Source organism: Penicillium bovifimosum, assembly GCF_028826915.1.
Source record: "Penicillium bovifimosum strain IBT 22155 chromosome Unknown utg000004l_segment0_segment0, whole genome shotgun sequence".
In the NCBI taxonomy this organism is placed as follows: Eukaryota; Fungi; Ascomycota; class Eurotiomycetes; order Eurotiales; family Aspergillaceae; genus Penicillium; species Penicillium bovifimosum.
The window spans coordinates 1,559,187-1,569,769 of NW_026622713.1; the positions used below are offsets into that span (position 1 = coordinate 1,559,187).

Genomic DNA, 10,583 nt, shown 5'->3' on the forward strand with positions numbered 1-10,583 from the left:
GGGGGTGATGTGGTACTCAGGCATGGGTGACATGGTCGTAGCGTGGATACCTTGTAAGACCTAGTCACATGGTTGAGAGGATTGTTGGTGTTGTTCTGTCTTTTTGTTTCTTTCTTCCTCTCTTAGTATTTTCCTTTTCTTCTCTAGCTTTGTTACTTTCCGTCGAATCGACTCTGTTTTTACAGACTTGCCACGTATCACAGTTACCACTGAAAACATACCTTGCTATATTATATGTACTTGTATAGCTACAGGAAGCTACAGTTTTATATTCAAATGGGATCCACCGATTAGCCTGCTACTAAACTAATTGCGGCGCATTGAACTGAGCTTATTTCAACCTCAGTATCTAGACCTTCCCCCATATGACATGACTTATTCCGTTTTGGGGAGTGACTTTGACCATGCAACCGCAAATTCATAGCACGATGTATCCCTGCCACAGAGTGGGTCGTTTTCCAAACCCGAACGTTGTACACAGTACTGCGTATCTGTATTATCTGGTCATCGTACTGACGGCACGTGCTTCACCCGGCTATCCGAGCGCAGATCTTGCGATCTGACTGGTGGGTTGTTTTCCCAGCAATGAGTCGAGCTCAGAGTGGCACCGTTGTGGCATGTGTAAGTGACCGTATTTGCCGTATTGATGTCACAAAGCTTACTCTGGATATACGACATTCCGCTGGACTTTCTACAACCTTATGACATATGAGTATGTCCGCGGCGTTTGATGGGAGGAAAACTCTCGATGTAATTGTAGAGTAACAATCCACAAATCAGAATCTGTTCCAATTGTCCGTAACCATCTTCATCGATCATAGTTCTATTTGTGTCCGGCCGATCGCTAGATCCATAATCGTGCCATATCCCACAACATTCGATGGGGTCTTGAGCCGCGAAAAACTCGGGAATGATATCATGTCCGAAAGCCGCGCGCGAAATCTCCATTCCTGGTAATAGAGCCCGAGTATCAACCAATGAAATTCAAGGGAAAAATTGAAGCGTCAACCAAACAACGTCAGATTGGCTGAACCTCCGGTCGCCCCGTCCACCCATCATGTCGGATGCTCGAGGAGACATCGGGAACCCTTAAGCCATGACAACAGAGGCCCCACAATTTTGTTCTTTGTGGCTGAGGTACAAACCCAATGCACCTTGACGTATTCGTGGAGTCGCAAGGGGAATTATCTGTGGCTGTGGTTTGTGAACGCCTTTGAACTCCCAGTGATTCTCTGACGTGGGGATTGAGGTCATAGACTACAAAGTACCTCTACATTGACCGCGAACCATGTCTATAATATCGTATGTTGTATACGATATCTACGGCTATTGATGCCATGGATGGTTCTAGGTTTCATCTCGATAGATATGTTGTAGCGCGTATTCCATGTACTGTGTAGTCCCTGTATCCACATTTCCCGAGGGTCTCCCGACACGATATGCCGTCCTTCATGATATCTTGTCTTCATCCGTAGGGAACGCGCTGTACCGTGCAGAGTAGTTCGGTCGATAGGGACGTCTCGGCATAAAGTGTCCATATCGGATGTAAGCCATCTCATACACCGATGATAGGCGCACACCTTAAACACAGATCGGGGAGCATAAATTTGGTAGTGTGGCGTGGAGTTTGAGAACCTTATCCAGAGCACTCGAGTAGAAGAAAGAGAATGAAGAATACCCGACACGATACATTTGAAGGTGTTTATTCGCTAACCCTAATTTCTAAATGAAAATCACGATGCATTGTTGATACGGTAATACACAAATTACGGGAGGGATTCGTTTGTCTTGGCTTTCCCCACTGAGGCCGCACGGCTTTCCATGGCTCGAGTACGAAGTACGCAATATCTGCCCTTTTCCCCATAACTTTTACCCCTGCCTCCAATCAGGTTATTCATTTAAAATTCAAATTAGAGCTGTTGAGCTTTTTTAAACATTTTATATACATAAAAAACCAAAATCAATAAAAGACAAGTCACTTACCGAAAGAAGGTCCTTGTCCATGTGGTCCCTATTCCTTATCGGCTTCCCCTAGGTGGCGACCGTTTCCCTTCCATACTCCTCCCAAATCTTCCGAGTACATCGTCATCCACCCCCCGTGCACAATTGTAAACTGGGGCTCCAGTGGATGACATTCGCGGGTGGGATCTGATAGATCGTTCATCATTGGAGGCTCCATGAACCGTACCGTCCTCACTATTATTTTCCATTCTCCCCTCCTTTAAACGCAATCGTCTCCCCTCCCCCTCTCTTTTCTCCAATTTTCACACGCAATCTCCCTACGTTCTTAATAAAAGAAACACCATCCGCTATTATTTTTTCCGGATACCTGGGTTCACTTCATCGACCTTCACCAGTTTGATCTAATTCGATCTTCCACTTCTGACATCCGCACATTTCGAAGTTCGCACCTTTCGAAGTTCACACCGATAGCCACCATCGCGCATACCACATTCTTGCTCCTTTGTGAAACGCTCGATTTTAATTGCAAAACTTTGCAAACTCTCAAGTTCCTCGATACCGCTTTCTAGGCTTCTGAACACATCAATTCCGACAAACCGCTGTCTCAACCCTCGAATTCGATACCGGGAGCACGCCCAAACCGACTCGCCGTGAACCACACCCCCACATCTTCCTGGTTGAGTTTTGCAGCTCTGATTGCATGCTGCATGTTGTAAAACAACGACCGGTTCCTCTCTCTTTACTATTTTGCGGCCTTGCGTGTTCTTTCTAGCCAACAAACCTTTGATAAAAATTATTCCCAATGTTTAACAGCCGGTACGTTCCCCTGAGTTGCTTCAGTCCCGCATTTCTGTTATCTAACAGTATCATACAGGAAAGCCCAGAAGCCGGATGGTGAATTCATCACCCGCTTCCAGCAGGCATTCTCAGATATTGTGCCCCGGCGAGACAGCCAGGGTGCGCCAAGTGAAGGTTCGCGCACTGCGAGGGTAGCCGAGCATATGATGGATACGGGGTATGGATATTTCAATCTCATATTAAGCGTCTCGAGACCAGGCTGACACCCATTTTCGCTCATAGAATGATGGATACCGATGGGAAAATGGAAAGTCACGATGTCAAGTTCCCGATTGTCCCCAATAATGACCGCACTCCCCGAAATATGCAAGAACTGGGGATGACCCCCTCGTGGATGGAGCCCGGGTCGTTCTCCATGATGCCTTTCACCAACCAACATTCTGGCCTTTACACACCAAATTCCGGTGCAATGGGCCCAATTTTCCACAACCAGGCGGGAGATTTGCATACTCCCACTGGGATGCACCTAATCGCGCCACTTTCTCTCTCGGGCATGCCTGCACACAATCTACACAGCAATGCCTTCGAGCCTTTCCATCCGCAATTCATGAACTCCATGCACGAGATCAACCCATACACACAGCAGCCGTCATACGCACCAAGCGCATTCATGCACCGCGACCCTGGATATGACATCATGGATGATACTCCCGACGACACATCTACGTCCATGAATGATACTCACGCTGAGACAGCGTCCAATATGACCGCCTCTACTGACTTCTCGGCTCACATGGGTGGTGACTTGGCATATACCAATGGCGAAAAGTAAGCATTGGGATTCATGCAGAGGGACTTGACCAGTACTGACTATTGGTAACCCCCCACAGATTCCGCTTCAACGTGACCCTGCGAGCACCGACTGCGATGGTGAAGAACCATACCGAAATTCCTATCACATATCTCAACAAGGGCCAGGCATACAATATCTCGGTTCTGGACTCGACTCCGCCAATGATCTCTCATGAGCCGGTTCAATATAGAACATTCATTCGTGTTTGCTTCGAAGAACAAGAACAACGAGCTAGACCGTCAGCCTGTTGGCAATTGTGGAAGGAAGGCCGAGGTATCAACGAAGCCCATCAACGCGGTGGAAAATTGTTAGCAGTCGAATATGTCGATCCACTTCAAGGCGGTGGCGATGTCCATCGACACCGACAAGTTCAGATTGAGAGTATGTGCGTCGACGGTTTCTCCGTCACCTGGACTGCCAATCCCGCAACCGGGGTAGCCGATTGCAACATTCCCGTGCGGTTCAACTTCCTTTCCACCGATTTCAGCCACTCCAAGGGAGTCAAGGGAATTCCCGTTCGACTGTGCGCCAAAACCGAACTTCTGTCACCGGGCGAGGAGATAGGCGCATCACGGGATACCGAGTTAGCTTACTGCAAAGTCAAGCTTTTCCGGGATCATGGTGCCGAGCGCAAACTGTCAAATGACGTTGCGCACGTCAAGAAGTCCATCGATAAGCTGAAGCAGCAGGTTTCACAAGCTGAGCTTGGTGGTGGTTTCGCCAAGCGGAAACGCGGCCATGCTTCTGGTTCCGTCAAGGGATCTGACCGTTCTGTGAAGTCTTTGAGCCAGAAGCGCACTTGGTCGATAGGCTCGGACGATGGGCCCAAAGAGAAACTCTCTTTAGAAGATGACCTTCACGCGAAGTTGTCTTCGATGCAAGAGATGTTCTCATCCACCCGCTCGGTCAGCATCTTAGGGTTGCGCGGTGACACAGCCGACGATCCTGACTTGTATCCCATTCGGCTGTCAAATGATGGAGACTGCTCTCCATTCCATGGTATGAGCCGTTCGAACACACGCGGATTGGACTCTATAATGCCTTCTCCACCCAACACCAATGCCTCTTCTTCGAACTCGCCACCTATGCCCGCAACAAGGTTAGGAAAGCGCTCAACAACCGTTCCAAGAGTCACATCCGTCGATCAATCCCCGAGGGGTTTCCTGGAGGCCGTGGGTGTTGACTCAACTTACCGTCCTCCCACGGACCGTGCGCCCAAGCCGAGTAAGTTTTCAGTGCATCTCAATCTTGATATCTTTGCTAACCCCTTCCTTAGTTGCATGCTTCTATGTCCGACTCAATGCTGCAAACTCGCAGCAGTCACAGGATTACTACCGTGCGATCTACTTGACGGAACGTACTGTGCAGGATCTCGTGAATCATATTTCTTTGAAATACCAGATCGACTCATCGACCATCTCGAGCGTTATCCATGTCAACCAGAAAGGACTCCGAGTCATGGTTGATGACGATGTGGTCCGCGAGCTTCCAGAAGGCCAGGACATGACTATCGATATCTCCGACGCCCCTGGCAGTACTCCTGGCACCTCAGGAACTCTCATGCAGATGGAGCTCACTTATTAAACCCGCATCACACTCCTTCGAGGCACCTCCCGCCGCATTCTTAAAAACCTACCAATCGCCTCACCTCACCCTTTCGGCCACACTGGCCATTTCGCTCTCACACAATTTGCCTCTAGTACACGGGTTCCTTACACCGAGGGGCATTGGTTGCACGCGTACTAAACCTGGACCTACGGACGCACCTCCCTTCTTGTTCGTCGTTACTGGTTTAACATGTCCTTTCTCCTATGGCTTATAATCACTTTCCAGCGGGGCGTTGAATACGGGGACAATACACGAGTCTCCGAGCAATGATATCCTGTTTTATTATGTTTCTTGGCTTCTTTGGTATTTCTTTCTTCCCTGTTAAGCTTGGCGTTGGATTATCCCACTACGACGGTATATGAGTCGATGGTTAATGGATCTCTCTGTCTTTCTGTTTCTGATATGCACTTAGGTTGTTTGTTGGGGATATGACTTTGATCTGGTCGGGGCCTGAGCATACGATGATGATACCCTATTCCTTTTGATCCTGGACTCTTCACTCGTTGACTTCCTTCGTCTTTTTCTTTTTTTTTTGCTGGTGGGCACTAGAGGTTCCTGGCTTTGGACTCATGGCTTGTTCTGGAGATTGTATCATGCATGACGTTTGCATGTATACGGCTTTGGATCATTTTGTATATATATGGCTGACTGCCTGAGGATGGAGCTACGGTTCAATGACTCTGATGCTATAGGTGCAAGAATATGATGTGACCTTTCTACCTCAAATGGTTTTTTTGTGTAATTTCGTGGAGTCGGGAGCATTGCCCTTCCCAATGCTTGGCATCAAAATGCCCCTCCGTCGCCCCTCCATCTCTGCTAACAATGACGGAGGACGAATACACAGGGTGGTATCAGACGACTCCCGAATAAGCCAACACCGCCTGTGCGAGCAGACGAAAAAGAAAAGAGAACGGACCCATGGCGAACTCAAAAACCCTTCCTTAATGTCGAACCTGAACAGTCGCTTTGCGCAATCACCAAAAGCCCAACAAAAACGCGTCAGAGCATTGGGCACATCCCGCCACCCCCAGTTTCCAGGAACCTGGTAAGGTGCGTAGGGCTAGTGAAAGTTGCCATCGGGTTGGCCAGTGAAGAGCCCACAATCCAGAACCTTGGGTCTATGCAGGAGTTTTGATTGGATGGGATATTGATCCCAGCTTGTCAGTCAGCCAATGTGAATGTTGGTACTCCGTACTGTGTAGTATGCGATTTTGATGGCATTTCACTCTCATATTGCGGCTGTTTTAATGCGACGCTTGCGTTTCAGCCTCCCCCTTTGTCGCCTTCGCTTGGGTGCCGGAGGGGCGGAGAAGAATTCATTTTTGAGGTTGGATCCGTGGATGGATATGTGTTGGTTAGTGCGGAGATCGGAGTTCAATCGGTAAAAATGAAGACTGGTATTGTCGACACATCTCACAATCCCACACTCCGATGCACAGTAGTTCTTCAGAGATCCTAATAACTACCCAGCACATCGGCATACTCCGTACACATATTGACAAGCAATATGATGTCATATTTCATCAGTTCCTTGGAAGCGGGCCTAATAAAATGAGATTAGTAAATGGATATTGGACCTGTATTGATACAGTATATGCCCACTTCGTCTCTCCTATGCGGGTCGTCCCGTTACGTGACCGCTATTTGGGTGGGGCCCTTCAAACACAGTTCCTGGCGGGCCCTGAGCTTCCATGCAGGACACTAGTATTTTTCAGTTTGAAGCCGAGGCACCTCATCCTAACGGTCACTAGCTTTTTTGCGCTTATCCATTGACTATGGATACTTATTGGGCTTTTGAATTGAATCCGTCTTCACTCTTCACTTATTTTCTGCTAGCTGCCAGTTCTGTTTGTTGCTTGTTAGGCTAAGTGGTGGTGAGATTGGCAAGATGCTATAGTGTAGTATATATAGACCGTAGGTTGCACTACATATTGTACATCTCGCCACCGCATCAAGAGCTTTACCTAGGCAGTAGAGCGTAGGTATCTGTGTGCTGATCTCACTGAGAGGATCTCAAAGGTCCAAATGATAGGCTTATGTTATGATCACGTAGTTGCAATTCCGCCTGATATAGGTATCAAGCCCTAAGTTGTGTCACTGCTGCCCTGATTCGGCAACGTAAATCAACACCCGGAGAAACTGTAGGGCTGATACTCGAGTCAAATGGCACGTTCTAGTCCTACTGAATTTAGTCATCCTTGAGGCTCATTGATATACTTTAGCACTTGACAGTGTCTGATCTAAATTTAGAATGTCATGCCAATATCGGCTGTTACATTGAAGTTGAATTTACCGGCGATAATTTATTCCTTTGTCTTATAAGGTAGGTACTCGAACTCAATTTGGGATTTTAGGATTTTGGTAGCCCAGTCATATCCAAAAGAAAACGAGGCGGAGTATATGGTTCACATTGCCTTCCTCCTATGTGTTTACTTCTGCTGTCTTTGTCAATGTAGCACATTCAATTTTCCCTGTGATACTCCGGCCTCTTTGTGTGGATATACGTCTGGTGATCCAGAGGCTGGTGTTGGGCTGTTCTCTGGACTGAAAATGCAGTTGTGAAGTGCTTCAACTGCGTCTTCCATCTTCCGGGTGTTGCTACGGAGTGAAACCCCCCCCGATGCTGGGCAGAACATCCTTCTCTCATATTCTTCTCAGTTAATGAAGTAGACGTTCGTTGTCTCAGTTTGGTTGTACAGGTACTGTTGCCGGCACATCCAGAATAAGGTTCTAGTCGAGTTACCTCAGTTGTAGTGCTCGAGTTATATCCGAAGAGCAATGCCCACTTGGATGCCTGGGCAACATCTCAGTGTAGTTTGCAGAGTCGGTACTTCCTTGTCTGTGCAATTGCCATATCAAAGAGTAAACCAAACCACGTGCTGCTCAAACTTGTCACGGGTGATTTTGCGTGCCTTCCTCATTTGCCAAAGCTCTGGTTTACTATTTATACCTTCAACTCACTTCCCTCATCTTCTTCTCTTCCTCTCTTCTTCCACCTCGTACTCGCTCCCCTTCTTCGACCACCCCCCTCGTTTTCTTCGGTTGCTCTTTGGTTTCCATCAAGAGATCCACCCCACACTCGTTTATTCATTGTCATCCTGCCTAAGATGGCGACTATGGCGCATTTCAAGACGCTTCTGCTGCTCTTGGTCACCACCTTGGTGACCTTGGCCTCTGCAGATGTTGGTATGTATCTCCATCGCCCTCCACCCCCACCTCCCATGTTTACCCATTAACCTTGTACCTCGACAGAGTGCTTCAATGTCGAGACCGTCTTCTTGCAGAATCCCTCTACTGGTGAGCGCTACCAAGTTGGCGAGAGTAAGTCAAGCTCCTGGTCGTTGCTTATTTTTGATGTATCCTGTTATTAACCAAACTGTGCAGTCGATGCTATTCCGCAGCCTCTGGTCGGTCGTGCTGTTCAGCGCCAGGAACTGAGTAAGTCCATCTTCGTCATCCTCGATGACATCCTCTACTTCACCTGCGTGATCCAAGATCTAACCCGTCACTTGCATAGTTACTGTTACGGTTACCCACACTACTTGCGGTTCGCACACTACTGGTGAGGCTACTACAACTGTCACCACGGATGTGCCTTGCACCACTGACTCGGGTACGGTTTCGATCCCGGTAGTTCCCACTACTTCGATTCCGGTTCCAGTAACTACTCCGGCGCCTGTTACTTCAGAGACCCCGGCGCCTGTGACCACTCCGACTTCTGTGCCTAGCACCTCCGTGGTTTCTACCACCCCTGAGGTGTCCACCACACCTGAAGTCTCTACTACTCCGGGCTCTGCTCAGACTTCTGTGTCCAGCACCATCGTGGTGTCTTCTACTGTCCCGGTCACTACTCAGACTTCGGTCCCCGTCGTTCCTCCCAGTTCCATCTCCGGAACCACCGAGATTACCACTCAGTCTTCCACAGTTAAGACCACGACTTCCGTGCCTGTGACTACAACCGTGACTTCGTCGTCAGTTGTGCCCGGTGCCCCCCAGACATCCGGTACTGAAGTTGCTACTGGAAGCCACTCCTCGGGTACTGAATCCTCTACGGTTACTGCCACCGTCACTGAGTCTGGCTCTTCTAGTTCTAGTGCTACCAGCGTGGCTCCTGTTCCGGAAACCAGTACCCCTGCTATTCCTGGCACTCTTACCAAGGTGACTACCGAGACAATTTCCGAGCCTTGTGATGTTTCTTCCACCCCTGAGGTTCCCGCCACCGAAATTACTACCTCTTCTGGCACCCCTAAGACGGTTCCTGTCCCTGGCACAACTGGAGTTGCCTACACCAACTCGACTGTTCCTCGGGTTCCTGGCCCTACTGGTTATGTCACTTCCCCTGGTATCACTGGAACTGGGCTGCCTCCTCACCCGGTGGTCACTCTGGTCACTGTCACCATTGACATCCCTTGCACCGAGACTACCAAATGCATCAGCACCCATGTTTACACTACTGTGCCGACGCAGACTACCACAATCCCGGTCGTTCCCATCACGGCTACAACCCCTGCTCCTGAGGTCACCACTGTTGTCCAGCCGACCACTGGGGTTATGACTACTGTCATTCAGCCCACCGTTCCTGGTGCTCCTCCGACTACTGAGGTTGTGACCACCGTTATCCAGCCGACCACTCAGGTTGTCACCACTGTGATCCAACCCACTGTTCCTGGCGCTCCTGCGACTACTGAGGTTGTGACCACTGTTATCCAACCGACTGTGCCTGTTCCCGTTGTGCAGCCGACCACCCAGATTGTCACCACTGTGATCCGGCCCACCGTTCCTGGCGCTCCTGCGACTACTGAGGTTGTGACCACCGTCATTCAGCCGACTGCTCCTGTTCCCGTTGTGCAGCCGACCACTCGGGTTGTGACTACTGTGATTCAGCCCACCGTTCCCGGTGCTCCGCCGACTACTGAGGTTGTGACCACCATCATCCAGCCGACCACTCAGGTTGTGGCCACTGTGACTGATTTGGTTCCGCTTCCTCACGCTACCACGGTCGAGGCTACAACCTTGGTCAAGGTTCCTGCCCCTCCTGCTCAGCAGACAACCGGCAAGGAGATCACTGAGACTCAGCCAGTCGTTGTGGCCCCGACTACCTTGGCTACGACCACTGTTTCCAAGCCCCAGGGGGCTGAGACTGAGACCAAGGCTCCGGGTAATCCTCCTCACACCCAGGAGAGTGTTACTACGCCTGCGCCTCATGGTACTTCCACTGGCACTATCCCGCCTAGCCCTATTTTCAACGGTGCCATTGTCGGAATCGTGGATGGCCGCGTGCTCACCATGAGTGTCCTGGTTATGGTCTTTCAGGTCATGCTTTCCATGATCTAAGGAATGCCAGTTCCCTGCTGCGTCATTA

The 10,583-nt window shown here is 49.5% G+C and overlaps 2 protein-coding genes across 2 annotated transcripts; both read left to right on the forward strand.

The window, feature by feature from the left end:
* Window positions 1-2,764: 2,764 nt before the first annotated feature.
* On the forward strand, window positions 2,765-5,197 carry N7515_004898 (grainyhead-like protein; the record flags this gene model as incomplete). The annotated part of the gene is made up of 5 exons (XM_056665642.1): window positions 2,765-2,778; window positions 2,837-2,977; window positions 3,043-3,588; window positions 3,651-4,837; window positions 4,890-5,197. 5 exons carry the CDS (start codon window positions 2,765-2,767, stop codon window positions 5,195-5,197), a joined length of 2,196 nt encoding a protein of 731 aa, XP_056522592.1.
* A 3,131-nt stretch (window positions 5,198-8,328) lies between these two features.
* Window positions 8,329-10,555, forward strand: N7515_004899 (uncharacterized protein; the record flags this gene model as incomplete). The annotated part of the gene is made up of 4 exons (XM_056665643.1): window positions 8,329-8,407; window positions 8,474-8,542; window positions 8,606-8,659; window positions 8,739-10,555. 4 exons carry the CDS (start codon window positions 8,329-8,331, stop codon window positions 10,553-10,555), a joined length of 2,019 nt encoding a protein of 672 aa, XP_056522593.1.
* Between the last annotated feature and the right edge of the window lie 28 nt (window positions 10,556-10,583).